The 24,558-nt window shown below is 37.1% G+C and overlaps 1 protein-coding gene across 1 annotated transcript in view; it reads left to right on the top strand.

The window, feature by feature from the left end:
• lrp1bb (low density lipoprotein receptor-related protein 1Bb) overlaps positions 1-24,558 on the top strand; it is a 930,516-nt gene that overhangs the window by 363,372 nt on the left and 542,586 nt on the right. The window contains exons 4-6 of the mRNA XM_030124596.1: positions 16,193-16,312; positions 18,961-19,089; positions 23,380-23,637. Of these exons, the coding sequence (XP_029980456.1) occupies positions 16,193-16,312; positions 18,961-19,089; positions 23,380-23,637 (507 nt within the window). The remainder of the gene's footprint in view (positions 1-16,192; positions 16,313-18,960; positions 19,090-23,379; positions 23,638-24,558) is intronic.

Here is a 24,558-nt window from a genome sequence, read left to right as displayed (position 1 = left end):
TGGGTGTTTCTGAAGCACACAGGTGTCAAACATGCAGCCCAAATCCGGCCCACCAAAGGGTCCAGTCCGGCCCTGGGGATGAATCTGTGAAATGCAAAAATTACACTGATAAAAATTAACAATCATTTTAGTTCAGGTTCCACATTCAGATAGGGATGTAACAATTACAGGTATAAACTGCGGTTATTTATTTATTTATTTATTTATGTAGTATTATTTATTTATTTATTTATTTACTTACTTACTTACTTACTTACTTAGTATTTATTTAGTTTTGTTTTATTTTTTATTTTGCCAACATTTACTATTACTGTTTAAATTCTAATTCTCATGATAACCGTGTTTGATTACTGCACTTTTACGGAGAAAACGCCTACGTAAAGATCTGCTTTTATGTCAAATATCTGAGTATAGTTTGAATTTATTACAATTTTAATTTTCTGTACCTAATATTTGGAACCAATATTCACTTTTAAAGTCTTTGAAAAGGTTCGTTAAGCATCTGTGTGTTATTTATGCAATACATTATATACATTTTTCAAATTGGATTTTATATTTTTGTGTTTTTTGTCCTTTTGTGTTTTTATAGTAGGTTAAAGTGAAAAAAAATAACAGACAGATGATATAGATGAAGTTGGGCTGAAAAAACAGATCCCAAACATGGGTATAGTAAACATTTGTTTCTATAGTATATAAAGGCCAAATGAAAAGGACTGAAAAACAGACAAAATAGGCTCAGACCACTAAGGGTTAATATTTGAATGTTTCTGAAACAGAAGGAACATTGTGCCGATTATTTATTTATTTATTTATTTAATACAACTTGGTTAAATTATTTCAGTGTGTGTATCAGTACTTTTTGAACATTTTGAGCACAATTTCAACAATACTGCGATAATGATGATAACTGTGATAATTTTGGTCACAATAACCGTAATATGAAATTTTCATGTCGTTACATCCCTTCATTCAAACAAATTCAATCTTAAATGGGCAGGACCAGTCAAATACTATCAGAATAGCATATACATAATGACAACTCCAAATGTTTCTCTTTGTAAATGTAAATATTTTCATGGATTTCCACTAAAACAAAGTATAATGTTGCAAAAAATGTGAATAACCTGAACAAATATGAACAACCTGAAATGTCTTAGGAGAAGTAAATAGAATTTTAACAATATTCTGTCTGTTATTTTAAATGTTTTGTGTGTTTGTAGATCCACTGTGATCTGTACGTTATAATGTACATGTGGAAATGATAAACTGAGGCAGAATATTGATAAAATTACACTGATTTTTTCAGTTTGTTCATGTTATTCACATCTTTTGAAAGGATAGTTTGTAGATGTAAACCTTTTCATAATGTAAATTTACTTTTTTTGCTCTGAGACACAGAAAAGTTTGGAGTTGACTTTTTTTTTTTTACATTAATCTGCTCCCAACCAACGCTGCCAGTTTTGTTTCATGATTTGTGAGAGAGGGAGATTTGGTATTTCAGCATTTGTATTTAATCAAATTGTAAATAGTTGTAGTGACCGCAGCACATGTTTTTTATTTTATCACGTTTTCTCCTGTTTTGAGTTCGGAGGCCAGGGTAGACCTGTGTATTTAAATGTCTTTATTTTAATTAGGGAAGTATAGAGTGTTTGAGTTGGTTTTGTTAGTTATTTTGCCACTGCTCACCCTAAAATAAATAAATAAATCATCTTTTGGAGTGAGATTCAAGTGGGGGTTATTTTATGTTCTGCCTTTTGTACCCCTAGACTAGGGCGTAACAGTTATTATATTATTATTTTATTGGTTCGTCCCACTTCAGATCAAATTTCGCTGAATGTGGAACTGAACTAAAATGAGTTTGACGGCCCTGCAGTAGCCGTTGTTTTCCAGTGTGGCCTCTGAGCGTGGAAGGGAAGCTTCTCTCAGGCTTTAACGATGACATTTTGAAATTTCCACAACCCTGCTAACCTTTAAAACTTGTTTAGTGATTAGAAAAGTGTTTTGTCTCCGGGAAGTCTGAGTGGCCATCTTCCTGCAGATAAAATGAGGAAACCAAGTGAAGTTTATGTGGTGCAGAGGTTTTTACAGAGCAGGGTCACAAAGTGCTTCACAACAGCAGCAGCAGCAGCAGCAGTGTGTAAGGGTAATAGACAAGAACAATACGACAATAAAATAAATACCATATTAGCTATTATTATATTAGCTCCACGTTCTGACCTGAATGAAAGTTTTAAAAAAAAACACCCAGGAGTAATCTTGCGCCCACCCATTAGCCCTCTGTGGTCCTGCCCTACAGTTTGAGAAATGCCGTCACATACCCGTCCAATCAGAGGACAGTTCCAAAGCAGAGGACCAGCTCTGAAACATGTGCTGATTATAGGAACAGACGGACGGGGAAATCTGTTTGAATCCATTAGTCTGGCTTCATCTGGGCATGTGCAGATCTTCAGTAAAGAGGGAAGTAGTTCCACAGTTAGGGATGGGAATTGTTAAGAATTTATCAATTCCGATTCCATTACCGATATTGCTTCTCGATCCGATTCCTTATTGATTCTCATTGGGTGAGGGAATAAAAGAGTACAAACAGGTGTGTTTGCATTAAGTGTGTTTTATATTTCCATCTGCACAGAAAATAGAACATATACAGTATGTACAAATAATAAGAACAGATGATGCCGGGCCTGGTTTGGGGGGGGGGGGCAGTGAAAGTGAAACTACAGACTCTTTACTAATTCCTCTATTGCCACATTTCCACTACGTCGAACCGGTTCGACTCGGCTTGGCCTGTCTCCCGTTGTTGTGCACCTCATTTCCTTTCCTCTACCTTCAGAAACTCGCATTTGGGTTCGACGTTTGTTGCCCGCACTGGATCCAGAACTGGACCCAGTGTTCACTCTGCTGCTACATTCACAAGCATCACTAAGTAGAGAATCAAATATGTGACATTCCTGTAAATGATTCACATGTGGACAAATGTTTGAGCAGATTGGAGAGATTCCACCCTTTAGAAGACATGGAAGCTTTGACAGTGTTCCAGTGGACCTGGTGTGGTCTGTTTAGACCTGGTGTGGTCTGTTTAGACCTGGTGTGGTCTCTTTAGACCTGGTGTGGTCTGTTTAGACCTGGTGTGGTCTGTTTGGACCTGGTGTGGTCTGTTTGGACCTGGTGTGGTCTGTTTAGACCTGGTGTGGTCTGTTTGGACCTGGTGTGGTCTCTTTAGACCTGGTGTGGTCTGTTTAGACCTGGTGTGGTCTGTTTGGACCTGGTGTGGTCTGTTTGGACCTGGTGTGGTCTGTTTAGACCTGGTGTGGTCTGTTTGGACCTGGTGTGGTCTGTTTAGACCTGGTGTGGTCTGTTTGGACCTGGTGTAGTCTGTTTAGACCTGGTGTGGTCTGTTTGGACCTGGTGTAGTCTGTTTAGACCTGGTGTGGTCTGTTTGGACCTGCTGTGGTCTGTTTGGACCTGCTGTGGTCTGTTTGGACCTGGTGTGGTCTGTTTGGACCTGCTGTGGTCTGTTTGGACCGTTTCTGCCTCAACACCATGTTAGCTACGTTCTGACCAAAACAATGCAACGTACACATGACGTCATCGCGTATGCACAACAAAGTCGGAATCGATAAGCAGAATCTTTAAGCAGGCAGGCAAATGATTCCAAGGAATCGAACTACTGGGATCCGGTTCTCAAAAAGAACCAGTTCTCAATTCCCATCCCTATCCACAGTGGAGGAGGTTGGGCTTCAAAGGTCCAGTCACCTTTAGTCCCAGAACGACAGAAGGGAACAGCAGCGAGAACGGCTGAGCGTGTTCAGCACTGAGCCGTTCACATTCTGTGCAGCTTTAAACTCAGCTGGGCCCCAGGCTGCAACACTACTATGGGATGTTCAGGGGGTTTGAAAAGCCCAGGACAAGACCTCAACCACAAAGGTACAAACCCCACCCCACCCCCATGGAACCGGTCCTGCTTGTTTGAGAATAATTCAGACGTCTTCTTCACTCAACAAAGAGGAGTGGACGAGTAACGAAGGCTGCGTTCAGACTGCAGGTGAACTGAAGCGCCTTGGCTGAGGTCTGCGCTCTGAGGTCTTTTCTGTGGAAGTCAATCTGTCTCATCAGATTTTGAATTATAAAAGCCACTGAATTCATAGCACAGATTTTTTTTGCACTGAAATTAAGTATCTGAAATTTTTCAGTGTCGCATGACCAACCTAACATATCTTGACTGGCTGGCTGTCACTTCGACTTGAGATAGAATCATTGCTTATCTTTGGTGTTGCGGATGTGTGATCTGAATTTTTTGCATCGGAATTTTTGCTTCTGATTTTTTTTATTCTAAATTTATGAAATTGAGAGACAAAAAATTCAGATACTTAATTTCAGTGCAAAAAAAAATCAGTACCCTAACCCTCATGTGGTTTATAGATTACCAGTGACCCAGAATAGATGTGATTACATTTTGGTAAAAGTAGGTCGAAGTTCAAATTTTTAATGAATTTTTAATAAAATTTAATTTATTTTTAATTAATTGAGTTTTATATATATATATATATATATAAAACTCAATTAATTAAAAATAAATTAAATTTTATTAAAATAATAATAATAATATAATTTTTTTTTTTTTTTTTTTTCCCCCCACTTACTTATAATTGCTGAAATGCGTCTATGTCTATGATGACATCAGCACATGCATAGACATGATGACATCAGCTGGATCGATGTCGAAATCAGCTCCAGTACGTGCGAGGGGCGGGGCTTGTTGTGTACTTGTTTTTGTCTGACTTGTTTGGAAACAGACGTCAAACTTCTCTGCAGCGTTGGTCAAGTGAACAATAGGGTCATTTAGGAGCAGGGTGTTAAAATAGCCAGAACAATCCCAAACACACACAGTTTTCTGTTTGTCTTTGGGCAATTAGACCTTTTATGAGACCTCTGAGCAACAAACTGGAATAAAATTAAATTTTAAAACTATGGAGGGATGGTGTCGGGTTAAAGGTTCCATCAACATTAATAGTGAGATGCAGAAAAACTGGTGTATTACACCATGTTTAACAGCTGGAGTTTCTCACAGGAGCAGACTTTCTAAAGTCTCTGTTTAACAGAATGATTTAAAGCAAATCATGAAAGAAAAAAAGGTGATAAAACATGTTAATTTGGTTCTAATTCTTGAAGGCACAGTTTCATCTCGGTCTGTGAAATGTAAAAAAGCGGAATTAGTGGAGTTATGAATGTGTGTTAACATTTTTCTTGCATATCTGGATGAAAAACTCACTTTACCTTTAACCTAGATTAGATGAGACTTTATTCAACAGTCAAGGCAGCAACAGAAGAAAAGGCAAGAAAAACTGTACATGCATAAAGATAGTGCAAAAAGCAATACAAAATAAAAAATAATAATAGTTATAAAAAACTATACAGACTACATATATTTACTCTTTGATTATTCATTTATTTACATTAATAATAGCAATAATAATAATAATAATAATAATAATAATAATAATAATAATAATAATAATAATAATAATAGAAGAGAATAATCTTTATTGTCATTTAACATGCAACATGTACAACGAAATTAAATACGTGTCAAACACGTAATAATAATAAATAAATAAATAAATAAATAAATAAATAAAGTAGTGTCCATATGTAATGGAGTTAAGCTATGTGGTGTAGGATTCCACTTGCCATCGCAGACTTTTGTTGTGTTAATTACAATTTTATTTTGGAGACATGAACGCCTCACCCCTGCAAGCTGGGGTGGTGCACTCTGGGAGATAGCAGCCGTTTTGTTGTCCTTTTCTCCTGGTGAGTGCACACATGTTGGTCCTGTCTTTATTTTACATTTTCTAATTTTCTTTATATCATATTTGAATGAGTGTTATGTACCGTTTGTTGTGTTAGTGTCAGAATTGGCTTTCTGTGGGTTGAGTATGTTTTTTTTTTTTTAATTGCAATGTTCTTTATGTATGTTCGTGGTATGATTGTGGAGTTAGCTAGCTGTTTTGTTTTGTTTTTTTAATGTTTTTTTTTTTTTAATTATTATTATTTTTAGCCTCATAAGACAGACTGCATGATTTTCATGACATATCGTTTTTGTGTGTGCCAGGTATGTATTTTATTTACTTAATATTTACATTGTTATTTGATCAAAAAGCAGCAGTTTTGCAGTCCTTTTCTCCTGCCTCATAAGACAGACTGCATGATTTTTATGACATATCGTTTTTGTGCGTGCCAGATTAAATGGAAAAGGAAGGAAAAAAAAAAATTGTGTGGAAGGTCTTTCACAACTTATATGTGCGGCCACTACACATACACCAGATTCAAATTTTTGTGGGTCTGATTTGATTGTTTCTGTCAATATATGGAATTTTTCAGCAGGCATGCTTTGGACACCACATCTATGCAATAAACAACGCATGATTCTCCTGAGTGCTGAAACATTTGTATATCTGTGTAGGCGTTAAATATGGAGGCGATTAGGCTGGAGTGTCCGTACACCCAAAAAGAATTTCTGATCTGACAGGGGTACAAGCCTGACACATTTATAGTAGACAGCAGAATACACAAATATTTTGGACTTTAAAAGAGAAATATCAGACAAATCAAATGGCCTGTCTGACTTTTTGATAGAGCATTAGTATTTTTTATCTATCTGTGCGCCCTCTCTGGTACCCTTGACCAGGCCGTTAGTCGATTAGGTGCTTGAGGCAAATGCAAAAATTAATGATTCGATTTAATCGACTCAAATTGATTGAAGGGAAATATTTTATTGCAGTTTTCCTGAATTGAAGCTTCTTTGCGCGTCACAATGAGCGTCCATGTGAAACACAACAGTGGAACCAATGTTTAACAGCAGAGAAATGATAGAAACAAGGCTTTGATTCAGGAGAACTGTGGTTGAATGATTTTTTTTTTTTATTACTTTGAGTCTATTAATCGTTTCAGCTCTACGCATGTTTGACACCTGTGCTTTAAAGTTTATTCCTCACTAACTCTTTTCCACCTCAGGATCTTTTCCCAACTATAAACTGCAGAGAAGTAATGCATGAATACACAGACAGACTGGCCTTAGGAGTGGAAGAGCAAAGGCTGTTGGGTCTTTAATACTGTGGTGTTTACCCAGGCTTTATCACCTTTAAAAAAAAAAAAAAAAAGGTTTCCCTCCACGGTGAAAACCAAATCATTCATTTTCTCCCATTTTCTCTTCAACTGTCTGTCGGTCAAAGCTCCTCTGAGGACCAAATAAAACCCAAACATGGAACGTTCGTGGCTGTAGCTTCGTCTATAAATCTGTTCAACTCCACACTCACCATAACAGTACTGTGGTTTTTCTTTTTTTTTTTTTTTCCCTGTAATTGTGAAACTAATCAAAAACAGTTTGACGCTGTGAGATATAAAAGCAGTGAAGTAAAGTGTGTCAGTACAAGACATCCTTATTGTTCTATCTTGTTAGCTTGCAGTCACTGACAGCATTTCTTTATCACCAAAGTATATTTTTCTTCACTTCAGTCGTCTCTTTTTTTTTTTTTTTTTTTTTACGATGGAACTGTTTTATGATTATCAGCTGACACATTGGTTTCCAACAAGCAGCGACTCAGAGATATATGGATGAATCACTCTCCAAAATAAGATCCAACAACATTCATCTTTATGTGTCAGCGAGCGAGCAAAACGCTTGATAAAAATGGGCTTCCTCTGGACTGATTGGTGAAAAATGGCTGCCTGATCGACTGACAAAACAAAATCCCTTCTGTTAGAGCGGGGATGTCAAACTGGTTTAAGTTCATGGGACACAAACAGACCAGTATGATCCCAAGTATAGAAGAATGACATCTAAATAATCCACGTTTTAACCCATAAAGACCCAAACAGCCACTGACGACTAAAACCATCCACTGATCAGGGATGTAAGAAAATATCATTATCACATTCCGTGCGTTTCCATGACAACTTTTATTCCTGGTTTAATCTGATTAAAGGTTCGATGCTATTTCAGATGCCCATGTAAACACCTTATTCCAGTTGAAAAACAAAAATTGGGATTAAATTTAATCCCGATTAAAGTCACTGGTTTAATCCACTTTTGAATGCGGTCTAAATTCTTCTTGGACATGTAAAGCCTTTATTCTGTTTGGACTTTATTCTAGAGCTGAACAATATGGACAAAATTTCATATCTCTATATTCATGCCAGATATCTCGATATCGATACGAAACGATATGACTACGGGTTCGGTGAAAACCAAGCATTTATCAGAAAAATACAAACATCATAATACAAAAGACTGTGGAAAGTGCAGTTTTATTTATAAGAACTCACTGCCAGTCATCAACATGAACATAAAGTACGAATAAATACATTACAAATCAAACATTTTACTGCAGAAAACTTGTTAATTTGTTAATTTATTTGCACAAAATAAAAACAGCAATAGAAAAAACAACATTCAAACAAGTAACAAAATTGTGCAGGAGAGGTTAGAAGCCAAAAAGAAGGCTTATATGAATACCTCCCCCAAAATGAACAATACACACAAAAAAGAATTAAAAAATACAATATAACTGAAATAATAAACTAAAGTAAAAAACAATAAAAATGTAATCCACATTACAAATCATCACATACAAATCAAGTGATGCACAGCCTTACATTTTTTCATGAATTAAAGTCCTTTTCAGATGCTTTTTAAACTGATAAAGTAGATGTTGATTGAAGTTCCGGTCTTAGATTATTCCACAGATTTGGTCCACCATATTTAACAGAATACTGACAGACTGAAGTTCGGCAGTACGGAAGATAACATTTGCTTGAAAATCATGTTGGAAAGTTGTGAATAACAGAAGACAACATAAAGAAATTGTGAAAAACTTTGGGAAGAATATGAGTTAAGTGACCATATTTGGACATGAAGACACAGGTCTGGTAAATGTTCACATCAAAAACTGAGAGAAGTTTGAATTTTTTGAAAACAGGAGCAGATGAGTGGAGTCTGTTAGAAAAACTGATCATTCTTAAAAATTTCTTTTGAATTAAGAGAATCTTATTGAGATACGTGGAACAGGTTGCCACCCAAACAGTACTGCAATAAATAATGTAAGGATAAATGAAGCAATAATAAAAAGTCAAGAAACAAGAACGATTCATCAGTAATGTTTTTTTACTGCAGAAATCTATATTGTTTATATCATTGCTTTTTCGATATTAATATCTTGAATCTTCATATCTGGATATCGATACGATAACGACATATCTTTCAGCCCTACTTTATTCCTTCCATTCTACACATGCTCAGTGTCTTGTTCTGTGGCGATGACGCACACATTCTGCGCTGGTGGAAGAATATGCACTGCAGTCTAGTCTTCCCAAAGTGTTCCAGTGGAATATTCTGATGGGATCTACCAGCCTGGAAAACCCTGAAGGAACAGTTCAACACCTGTTTTTATTCATTCATGTGTCATGCACTAATGCAGGGCTGTCAAACTCATTTTAGTTCAGGAGCCATATTCACCCCATTATGATCTCGAGTGGGCCAGACCAGTAAAATAAGAACAATGAAAAAAGTAAAATTACATTATAATGTTTACATCTACAGCGTTTCCTTAAAAACCTGAATAACATGAAAAACTTGAAATGTCTTAAGAAAAACCAGCGCAATTTGAACAATATTCAGCCTCAATTTATCAATTTATAATTTACACATGTGTATTACAACTTACATGACAATTACAAATACACAAAACATATAGTACCAGGTTTAATATTGGTAAAATTGCATGTACTTCTCTTAAGACATTTCAGGATGTTCATATTCAGGTTATTCACATTTTTTTGTAAAATGATAGTTTGTTAATATAAACATTTTCATGTAATTTTACTTTTTTCTACAGTCACTGTTTATAGGTTATTGTAATAATATTTTACTGTTCTGACCCAATTGACATCTTATTAGTCTGAATATGGAACCTGAATCAAAATGATTGAATGAATGATTTTTTGCATTTCACAAATTCATCCCAGGGGCCGGATTGGACCCTTTGGTGGGCCGGATTTGGCCCCCGGGCCACATGTTTGACACCTGTGCACTAATGAGTTCCATAAGTGAGCTAAACAGTTTGCACTGCAGTGCACTGATTGACTTGTTCTCGCAGCCCTTCCGTTAGCTTAGCGTAGCCTAGCTTAGCATAATGGCTTCATTCCTCTGGTCAGACGTAGCCAGGCTTTTAGAGGTGATCTGTAGTATTTTAGGAGTGATTTTGGTCAATTCAGTTCTCCCTAATCATTCCTTTAGTCCGCTGGGGTCAATATGATCACAAACTGAGGCTCAAATCATGGTCATGTGACTTACTGCAGGAATAAAATCTGGGAAATAAAAACTAATGCAAAGCTAAAATGCTCAAGCAAAGCTAATTTAGCGCATGCATCCCTTCAACAAAAAGATTTTCCAACGTCCGTCAACACAACAGTCCACAGATTGTATGAGTGCAGTAAGTCGCAGATCTAAAGAAATAATTAGAGAGAATCGGATTTCAGAAAATCACTGACAAAAGACGACAAATCACCTTTAAAAAACTAAACAGTGCCGTGTGCCATTCTTCATGTATGTATTGGTGGAACAGAAGCAGGATGGATCAGCACCATACTCCAGATTGAACCTGTACAAATAAAACATGTGATATGGAGGAGAGAATCTGGGAGGAAAAACTGGGGAATCCAAAAGAAGAGAAGATTTGTTTTTCAGGTCAATTCAGTTCAAATAGAACTTGTCCATTTGTGACATGAAAATATAGCATTAACTGTGATGAAACTGGACATTTTTGAGCTGGAAACATAGTTCATATGAGCATCAACATGTTGAACAGAACTGAAATCCTGTACGTTTGAACAACTGTCATTTACCAACACAAAGTTCCTTTGGATTCACTTAGATCACAGGTGTCAAACATGTGGCCCGGGGACCAAATCTGGCCCGTCAAAGGGTCCAATCTGGCCCTTGGGATGAGTTTGTGAAATGCAAAAATTATACTGAAGATATTAACAATTGTTTTAGTTCAGGTTCCACATTCAGACCAATTCAATCTCAAGTGGGTCAAATTGGTAAAACACTATCATAATAACATATAAATAATGACAACTCCACATTTTTCTCTTTGTAAATGTAAATATTTTCATGTATTTACACTAAAACAAAGTATAATTTTGCAAAAAAAATCTGAATAACCTGAACAAATGTGAACAACCTGAAATGTCTAAAGAGAAGTAAGTACAATTTTAACAATATTCTGCCTGTTACTAACTGTTTTGTGTCTTTGTAGACCCACTGTGATCTGTAAGTTATAATGTATGTGTGGAAATGATAAACTGAGGCAGAACATTGTTAAAATTATATTTATTTTTTTTCAGTTTGTTCATGTTATTCACATTGTTTGAAAGGATAATTTGTAGATATAAACCTTTTCATAAAGTAAATTTACTATTTTCACTCTAAAACATAGAGAAAAGTTTGGAGTTGACATTACTTATATATTATTCTGTTCTTATTTTTCTAGTCCGGCCCACTGCAGATCAAATTTAGCTGAATGTGGAACTGAACTAACATGAGTTTGACAGCCCTGTTTAAACTAGACCTAAAGCAGTCTATGTGGGTACCAGTCTCTACTTTACACTTCCATCATAGTGGGGAGGAATCCGGCTTAAATTTGTGACGTAAGGTGTTTCCCACTTTTGCAGGTCGGTGAAAATATACCCGTCAAACCCGAACTCGTTATTTCATAACAGAGCCCGGCCCCATGGACGGAGCCTTTATCTGTTGGGTTCGGGAGTCGACGTTAATTAATGCTCAGCTTGTGGCGTATCAATCTTTGTCCAATTAAAGCTTTGTTTTTAAGGGTTTTACTTACAGTCGTGCCATTTATTCTGCACACTGTTCACGGGGCCCTGTAATTAGCCACTTTTTTTGTTCTTTTCTGCAAAGATTAGTGCTCTACACGGAGTCATCTCCAACCACAACAGCCTGAAAATACATGGAGAAATTACTATGTTGGCACTTCCTGGCTGCGACTAGTCAATCAGAGTGTCAAAACGATAACAGAAGAACGCAGGGCTGGTATTAAACTTAATTTTCACTCATCAGCAGTGCTAGATTGCTGGATTATAATTTGTGTGATCTGCAGAAGAATGGTAAAAATTGCAATATTTCGTTTGAGCTAACAATAGGAAATTGTCAGTTTTTCTGTCTACAGTAGCAGCGGATTCATCCTGTTTTCCATTTTCTCTCTGGAGTTTGTAGAACTTTTTCCAGCTTTTAAATTTCAGACTTTTGCAGCATATTTATATCCACAGATGCTCGTGTTGATCAGCTTTGAAAAGTTCTTGTTAAAACGAGGAAAAATCACAAAACTAAATTCTGGACACTTTCAACTTGTCGTGCCGTGGATGTGTTTCATTATCTGCGGAAACGACGGAACAGAGCATGTGCAGAAGGGAGCATGTGGCAATGACTTAACTCTTTAAGTGCCAGACAGTTAAGGGGCTAATAAGCCTTAAAAGTGCCACAGAATTTGGCCGTTTTTCAGTATTTCGCGTCGTTTTTATAATATTTGAAGAATCCTGCAGGAAACCGCTCGGTAACATCCGACCGATTGCCAATTAGATTCAAAACGCACCGGACGCAGCCGATTCATTATTGATCGTAATTTGCATAATTCATAATAATAATAATAATAATAATCTTTATTTATATAGCGCTTTTCATACATTAAAAACTGTAGCACAAAGTGCTTTACATATCAGTTTAAAAATCAGTACCGCCCCCCACCCACACCCACCCACTCACCCGCACACACACACACATATACATGCAAACCCACAAGCTCACACATACTTAAGAAGACTGACTGAGCACGGGTAGACCAGAACAAAAATGTACAAGTAAAAGTAAAACATCAGTTTAGGAGGCGCTGTCTCAGGGAGCCATCCGCACCAGGAGGCAGCCGCCGACCCCGGCGACCAGGCACCAGCAACACAGCCCCGCATCCCAACTAGTGGGAGAGGGCCAACTGGGACCCCCACCCACCAGAAAGGAGCGGACCCCAGTGAGAGAAGGCGCCACAGCCCCCGGAGTCCACAGCCGCCCCCCGGCATGGAGGGCTCCCTCTGATGAAACACCGGAGAATAAGAAACATTAAAAAGATATAAAAATATTATTCGGTCGCGTGACCTCAAATTCCCGTCTGCTTGGTCTCAAAAGGGGGACACAGAAAGAACGTCATCGAAATGTGAGAAAGAAATGGGGGTGGATGGTTTGTTTGTACACAAATATGGCGTGTTCTCCAAAGCCGATCTGATCGGCCCGTGGCACTTTACAGGTTGTTTTCGTAAAGCCGATTTAATCGGCCCATGGTACTGAAAGTGTTAAGAGTGGTTCTTAACCCTTTAACGCCAAATGTATCATATTTGATACATGAGTTTTGAAGTCCTCAACATCACAGGTGTCAAACATGCGTCCTGGGGGCCAAATCCGGCCCAACAAAGGGTCCAATCCAGCCCGCGGGATGAATTTGTGAAATGCAAAAATTACACTGAAGATATAAACAATCATGTCAAAATCATTTTAATTCAGGTTCCGCATACAGACCAGTTAGATTTCAAGTGGGTCAGACCAGTTAAATATTATAATAATCCATAAATAATGACAACCCCAAATTTTCCCTTTATTTTCCCTTTTTTACTGTTGTAAAAAAGTAAAATTACATGAAAATGTTCACATTACCAAACTATACTTTTACCAAATATGTGAATAACCTGAACAAATATGAACAAATGGAAATGTCTGAAGAAAAGTAAAAGCACCTTGACCAATATTCTGCCTGTTATTAAATGTTTTGTGCGATTGTAATGCACATGTGTAAATGATAAACTGATAAAACGAGGCAGAATATTGTTAAAATTGCACTTGTTTTTCTTAAGACAATTCAAGTTGTTCATGTTATTCAGATTTTTAAGGAAACTTTAGATGTAAACCTGATCAGAATAGAATTTTACTTTTTCACTGTTCTTATTTTTCTGGTCCGGCCCACTGCAGATCAAATTTAGCTGAATGTGGAACTGAACTAACATGAGTTTGACAGCCCTGCTCTACATGATCAGTGTGATGTTTGTTTTTCTTGAAAAACCTTATATATGTGTGTATGTATGTATAAAATTCATTCATTCATTCATTCATTCATTCATTCATTCATTTGTTTATTCGTTCATTCATTCATCACCTAGAAACAATGCGTGTACATCACTTCTGGCAGTAATGGCTGCTCCCCATAGGTTCAACCCCCGCCTGTAATTCACTGAATAAAAAGGTGCAGTTCTGAGTCTGATCTCATGACTTCATGTCATTTGCCACTGTCACCATCACTAGTGTTTGCTCCTGGAGGATTCTGTTGGGTTTCTGTAAATTGGCTTAGAGTCTGGTTTTGACCAACTCTATATATAAAGTGTCATGAGAGAACTCTTTTGTTGCGATCTGGCGCTATATAAATAAAATTTGATTGATTGAGTGATTTAATTGGTTTTCCCCTGGAAGTCGCTTTGGAAAAAAGCATCTGCCAAATGCATAAACATAAACATGTGTCACGCACTTCAGATGGTATTTGGTGGGCTGTACATACGCATGTTCATCCTTTTGCGTGTTATTCAGCACCATTTGATCCAGTGTCAATTTAGGCCACGATCTACAGTTCACATAACCCTAACAATTAGTGTGTGTTAATTAATTAATTAATTAATTTATTTATTTATTCAGGACAGTACATGCTAATGAACATCTACAGCAGTTGCAGCTGTAAATATGTCAGATTGTAGTAACGGTGCTAATTACCTCCACCAGGAGGTATTGTGATCACTTTGCTTTGTGTGTTTGCGTGCGTGCGTGTTTGTTTGTTTGTTTGTTAGCAAGATATCTCAAAAAGTTATGGACAGATTTTCATGAAATTTTCAGGAAATGTTAATACTGGCACAAGGAAGAAATGATTAAATTTTGGTGGTGATTGGGGGGGGGGGGGGGGGGGGCATGGGGGCCTTGGCGGAGGTCTGTGCTCTCAGAGTGCTTTTCTTGTTTCCATCTGTAGTCCCTCTGCAGGTGACAAGAAAGACATTTGACAAAAGAGGCAAAACATCATAAAAACACACAAAACAACACAGTGAGGACGATCTACTGACGCTCACAGGCTTGGTTTTCCTTCATCCAATGTTTAAGTTGTGATGATGATTTGACGAGGTGTGAACATACACGTGGAAAAGCTTATAATGCGTACAGATAAGATGCCAATTAAAACTGGTGTATATATTTACACAAGTCATGATATCATGTTGTTATAGTGATTTTTTTTTTTTTTTTTTTTACTGAATTTATGTCTCTAATACACAAAGCACAGTTAACGTCAGAATTAATGTAAGGGTGACCAGCACATTTATGTTGTCCATCACTGTCCATATGCACCGCTGTCTATAGGCACCATATTTATATATCTTAAACCGCACCTGTCCAAATCTGTATATATTCAAATCCATATTTATTTATATTTTTTTTATATTTATAACCATTGCACTACATTCATAACAAACCGTATTTGCACTCTCCTTTTAAACACTTTTTTACTCAAATTTGTATGACTGTTTTTGTTTTACATGTATGTTTATGTGTATATTTTGCTGCTGACAACACTGTGAATTTCCCCATTGTGGGATCAATAATGGAATATTTTATCTTATTTTGTCTTATCACAGTTACACTTTATGTGATTACTGTGATCTGTACTGGAACTGTTCAAGTTTCAATATTTAGTTTGATTTACCACTGTGGAATTGTCTGTGTTTCTTTCTAAAACAGCAGCTGATTCATCCTGTTTTACATTTCCTCTCTGGAGTTTTGAGAACTTTTTCCATTTTTTTTTTAAATTTCCAGTACTTGCACATAATTTCTACATCCACACACAGAAGCTTGTGCTGGTCAGTTAGAAATGTCTTTTTTGTCCTGAATAATAAGGGAGCTATTGTGAGTGAAAGTGCAACAACAAGAGGGAAATCTGAAAGTAATTTTCCAAATCATACAGTAATTTCCACTTTCCTCCTCTTCCTTTGATGGCTGTTTTTTTGCCTCTCTCATCTTCCTCCTTCTTCCTCTTCTTCTTCCCTGCAGAGCTGCTGTCAGCCTGCCACGAGCTGCGCTGCCGCTACGGCTGCGTCATGACCAGGAACGGCACCTTCTGTTTCTGCGCTGACGGCTTCGAGGTCGGCGAGGACGGGACGAGCTGCAGAGGTAGGATTCAGCTGCACCAGGCGGGGGCCACCTGCCACCGAGATCACCCCCCCACCCCACCCACCCCCTCCTGTTTTCTTTCCACCCCAGTCTCTCCTTTTTTGCCCTCGGCCAGACTTCCTTCAGATGAATAAGCAGGAGGTTCAGTGTTTATGAGAACCATCTGTCTGCAGGCGGGGCCCTATGGAAACCACATTACAGCACAAACACACATGCACCCGCACACATCATGTCCTGGATTATCAATGCACAACTTCTCGGTTGCTATTTCTGCCTCTTTATGTTGTTCACACATGCCAGAAGCCGAGGAGGACGACAAAATGTCAGAACTGCTCCTGGAGTTGCAGTGTCTTACTTGGACTGTGCTCATACCTTATACCAGGGATGTCAAACATACGGCCCGTGGCCCATAACCGACCCGCCAAAGGGTCCGATGTGGCCCATGGGATGAATTTATGAAAAGCAAATTTAATATTAATCATTATAGTTCAAGTTCCACATTCAGCACAATTCGATCTCCAGTGGGTCAGAGCGATAAAACCTATCATAACTATAAATAATAACAACTGTAAATTCTTCTTTTTATTTTAGTGTAAAAAAAAAAGCAAATTTACATGAAAGTGTTGACATTTACAAACTAGAAAAGCACTCGGAGAGCACAGACGTCCACCAAGGCAGATCAGCAGCCCCCCCGCCCAATCACCGCCAAAATGTAATCATTTGTTCCTTGTGCCAATATTAACATTTCCTGAAAATTTCATCAAAATCCCCCTGTAGAAGCCAATAATGTAATTACAGCCGATAATGTCATAAATTTGCCATTTTTAAAATGTAATAGGCAAAAAACTTCATATCTGGCCAATAACATAATAAAAGTCCTGAAACAATAACATAATAACTTTTGGCCAATAATGTTATAACTTATTGGCTGGTTATTACATTATTGGCCTGGTAAAAAAAAAAAAATTCTTTGCAAATGTAATAACTGAGACAAAAACCTAATAAGTAAGACTTACAGTGAAGAACCCAATCTGGTCCATTTTTGTGAACGGCAAAAATTACACAGAAGAAATTAACGATATGAAGAACCTGAAATGCCTTAAAGAGAAATAAGTGCAGTTTTAACATTATGCTTGTTACTAAATGTTTTGTGTCTGTGTAGATCCACTGTGATGTGTACATGATAAACAGAGGCATAATATTGTTCAAATTAACCTTATTTTTCTTTTAAAAAATTCAGGTTATTCATGTCATTCACGTTTTTTAAAAGATAGCTTGTGAATGTAAACACTTTAATTATGTAATTTGACTTATTTCCACTCTAAAACATAGAGAAAACATTGGAGCTGACATAATTTATAGGTTATTAGATCATTATTTTACTGGTTTACTTGAAACCAGAAAAAAACAAGATGAGACTTCTACATCGACGTCGACAGTTGGTAAAGGTGCTAATTTTTTATGATATAATACAGGGTTATTCTAAAACACAGGTGTCAAACATGCGGCCCGGGGGCCAAATCTGGCCCGCCAAAGGGTCCAGTCCGGCCCACGGGATGAATGTGTGAAATGCAAAAATAAGATATTAACAGTCCTTTTAGTTCAGGTTCCACATTCAGACCAATTCTGTCTCCAGTGGGCAGGACCAGTCAAATACTATCAGAATAACATATAAATAATGACAACTCCAAGTTTTTCTGTTTGTTAATGTAAATATTTTCATGTTTTTACACTAAAACAAAGTAGAATTTCGCAAAAAATGTGAATAACCTGAACAAATATGAACAACCTGAAATGCCTTAAAAGAAGTAAGAGCAATTTTATCAATATTCTGCCTGTTATTAAATGTTTTGTGTGTTTGTAGATCCACTGTGATCGGTAAATTATAACGTACATGTGGAAATGATAAACTGAGACAGAATATTGTTAAAATTACACTTATTTTTTCAGTTTGTTCATATTATTCACATCTTTTGAAAGGATAGTTTGTAGATGTAAACCTGTTCATCATGTAAATTTACTTTTTTCGCTCTAAAACATAGAGAAAAGTTTGGAGTTGACACTATTTCTATATTATTCTGTTATTATTTTACTGGTTCAGCCCACTGCAGATCAAATTTAGCTGAATGTGGAACTGAACTGAAATGAGTTTGACAGCCCTGATCTAAAAGAATGAACCGATTTCATGATGCATTGCTTCAGTTCTCAAGCATCGTCATGGAATGAGTACTTTTAACTATGTGTACAAATTAGTAAAATACACTCAACAGTTTATAGTAATGTAATAAAACTGAAATCATTTAAGTACAGTGTAATTAAAGCAGTTTAGTACATACAAATTCTGGGTTTACAGTGACTTTGATGGCGCTGCCTTATGTAAACGACGCAGTATAAAATTGCATAAGTATGTCAGAAGCAGAGGTTGAACTGAGCAGCAGCAGCGCTTCCTGAAATTGATCCTGTTTGGAGAAGACATGAGAGCGAGCTTTAGAAGGAGCTGCAGCTCCAAAAAAAGGCTCATTGGTTATAAAAGTAATTATGCCTGAGGTGCCAGAGTGAGGCCACATTAAGTATACTTTATGTATTTGGGTCATGTTTGAGCACACCTAATTTGTTACAAATGACTCTTTTCCTTTTTTTTCTATAAGATCATGATGAATGTGCCATGTACGGCGCATGCAGCCAAACCTGCACCAACACCTACGGGTCATACAGATGCAGCTGCACACAAGGATACATCCTCCAGCCTGACAGGATATCCTGCAAAGCCAAACAAGGTGAGCGGCACACTCGCATCGGAAAACAACATAATCTGCATAGTACGTATGTTTCATGGCTAATAATAAACAGGGCCGAGCTTTGAACCAACACGAGCGCATTTCCTGCTCATCATCTCCTCTCCTCGCTGCTCACCAGCTTTGGTTGGGATAGGGCAAGATTAATGTGGTTTAAAAATAAACACTTACCGAGATAAAAGAGAAACTATTATTCAGATCAAACACATTTTTAGATTATTTTACAATATAGTTAATACATGAATCTGTATGTAACATGTCAAAAAAGGACACGAAAGTTACACACTACTATTTTTTTTAATATCTCTTTATTCTCTCACAGGTGCATTTTGGGAATCATAGTAAATATTTAAGTTTCACAAAAATGACCACTGTTGCAAAATCCCTTGAGATGTATGTGTTTAAATGTTCAGGTTCTGTATGTAACACCAGTGGACGCGATGGGTTCCACACCAAACCTGGAATTAGACTCAGACTGATGAGAAACCCACAGAAAAACCACTGGGATCCACACAGTGAACACAGTCTGTTTAGAGTCTACAGAGGAGCATTCTGTCTGCTGTTCCTTCTGTAGCTCTGTCCTTTCTCTCTATTTTTATGTTTTTCTTTCTTTAATATCTTTCTTTCTTTCTTTCTTTTTCTTTCTGTTTGTCCTTCTTTCCATCTTTCTTTCTTTCTTTGTTTCTTTCTTTCTTTATTTCCTTCTTTCTTTCTTTCTTTCTTTCTTTCTTTCTTTCTTTCTTTCCTTCTGTCTGTCTATCTGTCCCTCTTTCTTTCTTTCTTTCTTTTTTCTTTGTCTGTCTGTCCAACTTTCTTTCTTTCTTTCTTTCCTTCTTTCTTTCCTTCTTTCTTTCTTTCCTTTGTTTGTCTGTTTCTTTCTTTCTTTTTCTCTTTCTTTCTTTCCTTTCTTTTTTCTTTCTTTCTTCTTTGTCTGTCTTTCTGTCTGTCTGTCTGTCTTTCTTTCTTTCTTTCTTTCTTTCTTTCCTTCTTTGTTTCTTTGTTTCTTTCTGTCTGTCTGTCTGTCTGTCTATCTGTCCCTCTTTCTTTCTTTCTTTCTTTTTTTCTTTCTGTCTGTCTGTCCCTCTTTCTTTCTTTCTTTGTTTCTTTCTTTGATTCTTTCTTTCTTTCTTTCTTTCCTTTCCTTCTTTGTTTGGCTGTTTCTTTCTTTCTTTTTCTTTTTTTCTTTGTCTGTTTCTTTCTTTCCTTTCTTTTTTCTTTCTTTCTTTCCTTCTTTGTTTCTTTGTTTCTTTCTTTTTTCTTTCTGTCTGTCTGTCCCTCTTTCTTTCTTTCTTTTCTTTGTTTCTTTCTTTTTTTCTTTTCCTTCTTTGTTTGTCTGTTTCTTTCTTTTTCTTTTTCTTTCTTTCTTTGTCTGTTTCTTTCTTTTTCTCTTTCTTTCTTTCTTTCCTTCTTTGTTTCTTTCTTTGTTTCTTTCTGTCTGTCTGTCTGTCTGTCTGTCCCTCTTTCTTTCTTTCTTTCTTTCTTTCCTTCTTTCTTTCTTTCTTCTTTCTTTCTTCCTTTCCTTCTTTGTTTCTTTCTTTGTTTCTTTGTCTGTCTGTCTGTCTGTCTGTCCCTCTTTCTTTCTTTCTTTCTTTCTTTCTTTCTTTCTTTCTTTCTTTCTTTCTTCCTTTCCTTCTTTGTTTCTTTCTTTGTTTCTTTGTCTGTCTGTCTGTCTGTCTGTCTGTCCCTCTTTCTTTCTTTCTTTCTTTCTTTCCTTCTTTCTTTCTTTCTTTTTCTCTTTCTTTTCTTTCTTTCTTTCCTTCTTTCTTTCTTTCTTTCGTTCTTTCTTTCCTAATAATAAACAAGGGGCTGAGTTTGGAGCCCAGCGGAGTGCATTTCCTGCTCATCATCTCCTCTCCTCGCTGCTCACCAGCTTTGGTTGGTATAGGGCAAGATTAATGTGGTTTAGCAGTGACCACATCGATCACCCACATGGGAACGGGTAGACGTGGTCAGGCCGGGATAATGATAAAATTAATGAGCGTGAGATTTTAAGTGGGAGCAGTCGGGAGTATTTTGTGCAGGAGACAATGCCCGGCGTCACCCTGATTTATGTTAATGCCTGATTCTAGGAACAAATCTGTCCCAATGAGCAGAAACTTAGCCTACTTACAAATAAAACAACTAAAGCGCTTATTGTGTTTTTGGTGGTCCGGCATTTACAAATAAACAAGCTTAACCTTACGCCGTATATATTTGTGAACCATAAAGCGAAACAGATTTTTTTAAGGTGTTGTCACCGTGGCATATATGGGTTGAAAATTTGCTGGAGGCACAACACACCTAGCGTAGCTGGGGAGAACACCACTGTTGCAGCTTTTAATCAACGTGACTGGTGTCCTACCAGGAATAAACTGAATATGATTACCCATAAACTTAACTGAACCCAATGCTCACACGCATTAATATTAATTTAGCAGAGAGCGATAGTGGTACTGGGATAACTATGGGGTTACCATTAGTTGTAAAAGCTCATGAATATAAATTTCAGATCGAGCTCTCTGAGGCTACAAGATGATGAGCAGCAGGGTATGAAAAACAGATTAACGTGTTCGGCATTAGATTGAACTTCAAACTCTCCAACACGAATTTTCTTGTTCGGAGGGTTTTAATCTTGATTTAATCTCTTCTCGTTTTAGTTTTGTCAAAAATGAAAGGAACCGGTGATTTTTCATTGATTTTTTCCCAATAATAAATCACACCCTGATGGTTCACACATCAGCACCAACCAGAGGAGGGAAACATCCAATAAAGAACACAGATGAGGTTTATTCCAGCATTTAGTGATAGAATGTTCTAGATACATGCCTTCAGAATGACCCAGAACATGTGGGCAGATGAATAACAAAGCCAGCACTAGAATAGAATAAAATAGAATAGACTAGAATAGAATAGAATAGAATAGAATAGAATAGAATAGAATAGAATAACATAGCATAGCATAGACTAGCATAGAATAGCATAGCGTAGAATAGAATAGAATAGAATAGAATAGCATGGAATAGAATAGAATAACATAGAATAGCATAGCATAGACTAGCATTAAATAGCATAGAATAAAATAGAACAGAATAGCATGGAATAGAATAGCATAGACTAGCATAAAATAACATAGCGTAGAATAGCATAGAATAGAATAGCATGGAATAGAATAGAATAGCATAAAATAGCATAGCATAGAATAGCATAGCATGGAATAGAATAGAATAGAACAGAATAACATAGCATAGCATAGAATAGAATAGCATAGCATAGACTAGCATTAAATAGCATAGAATAAAATAGAATAGAATAACATAGACTAGCATAGAATAGAATAGCATAGCATAGCGTAGAATAGCATAGAATAGAATAGCATGGAATAGAATAGAATAGCACTGACAAGCATAAAATAGCATAGCGTAGAATAGCATAGCATGGAATAGAATAGAATAGTATAGAATAGAATAACATAGCATAGCATAGACTAGCATAGAATATAATACAATACAATACAATAGATCTGGGTGTTTCTCTGAAACTGGTCCTAAAAATAGGACAGAGGGGCTACAAATTCAACCCAGATGTAGACTAATGTTATGAAGCAGGTTTGGAAGCACTTTGGGTCTATTTTAAAAATACATATTTACTGAGATAAAAGAGAAACTATTTTTCAGATAATACACATTTTATATTATTTTACAATATATTTAATACATAAATCTGTATGTAACATGGCAAAAAAGGACACGAAAGTTACACACTACTATTTTTTTTTTAATATCTCCTTATTCTCTCACAGGTGCATTTTGGGAATCGTAGTAAATATTCAAGTTTCACAAAAAGAACCGCTGTTGCAAGATCACTTGAGGTGTATATGTGTTTAAATGTTCAGGTTCTGTATGTAACACCAGTGGACGCGATGGGTTCCACACCAAACCTGCATCTTTATTTAGAGTCTACAGAAGACCATTCTTTCTGTTTTTCTTTCTTTCCTTCTTTCACTCTATGTTTGTTTTCTTTCTTTCTTTCTTTCTGTCTGTCTTTTTTCTTTCCTTCTTTCTCTCTTTTTTTTTCTTTCTGTCTGTCTTTCTGTCTTTCTTTTTTCTTTCTTTCTTTCTCTCTATTTTTGTTTTTCTTTCTTTCTGTCTTTCTTTCTTCCTTTCCTTCTTTCTGTCTTTTTTCTTTCCTTCTTTCTCTTTCTTTCTTTCTTCCTTCCTTCCTCTCAGTCTGCTCTTCCTGTACTCCACACTCTCCTCTCCACCAGACCATAACTCACATTTCTCTCTTCTCCAGATCCAGGCGACCCCCGTCCAGTGCTTCTCATCGGCGGCCCGGATCGTATCGTCATCACCGACCTAAATGGAACAGGCCTCCAGCCCCTCCGCTCTCTGAGTGTAAATGGAACGCTGGCGTTGGATTTTCAGCACAACCAGGAACACGTCTGCTGGGTTCTATCAACAGAATCCTCTGGGCAGCTCCGATGCGCTGAAACCAGGAGCCTGCGAGGATTCACACGGGAACGGGAAATAAGAACACAACAAAGTTTGCAACGTATGTCATCAGCTGTTGGCGGTTTGCTGCACTTTCATTCTCTTTTTCTTTTTCTTTCATTTTCTGATAAATTTCACTGGTTTTCTGCTCTTGGTGCATCATCTGAGCTCAGATACATACTGTCTAGTGCAGGTGTATCGAACAGGTCAAAACCGGACCGCCAAAAGGGCCAACCCGGCCCGTTGGATGAATTTTTCAAATGTGAAAATTAGACTGAAGGTACGGACAGATATTAGTCAAAGGTGTCAAAATCCTTTTAGTTGAGGGGCCACATACAGACCTGTTCAGTCTAAAGTGGGTCGGACCAGTAAAATACTCTCATAATCAGGGTGTGATTTGTTGCACTGAGGCACTGTAAAGGGGGGGTAAACGTGACAAATTCATGGGGCCCAGCATTTGTGGGGGGCCAATACAGCAGTGGAGGGGGTCCAGTGGATACAGGTTAGAAGTTGTGAAAATTTAATGTAAGATCCACTGAATAATAGACGAATAGAAGCAGGAGTTGGACGTTGAACGCATGTTAAGTTTCACTTTGGTTTCGTGCCAGCGTTAGCTACGTTAGTTATGGACCACACCCCCATGTGTATAACTGCCGCTCCTACCCCGCGTACCACCCCCATCCCGACAAAAAAGAAATAACCCCCCCCGTTTTTTAATAACCTATAAATAATGACAACTCCAAAATGTTCACTTCGTTTTAATGTAAAATTAAAATGACATGAAATGTGTTCTACATCTACAAACTGTCTTTTCACAAAATATGTCAATAATCTGAAGAAATATGAACTTCAAAGGTTGTATTATAAATCATAATGTCTCAATATTTTGTCCTTTATTAAATGTTTTGTGTCTTTGTAGCTCCACTGTGATCTGTAAGTTGTAATGTACATGTGTAAATGACAAGCTGAGGCAGAATATTAT

Source organism: Sphaeramia orbicularis, chromosome 21 (genome assembly GCF_902148855.1).
Source record: "Sphaeramia orbicularis chromosome 21, fSphaOr1.1, whole genome shotgun sequence".
Classification (NCBI taxonomy): Eukaryota; Metazoa; Chordata; class Actinopteri; order Kurtiformes; family Apogonidae; genus Sphaeramia; species Sphaeramia orbicularis.
Note: the sequence above shows the minus strand (reverse complement) of the source record. Positions and strands in the feature narration are given on the sequence as shown.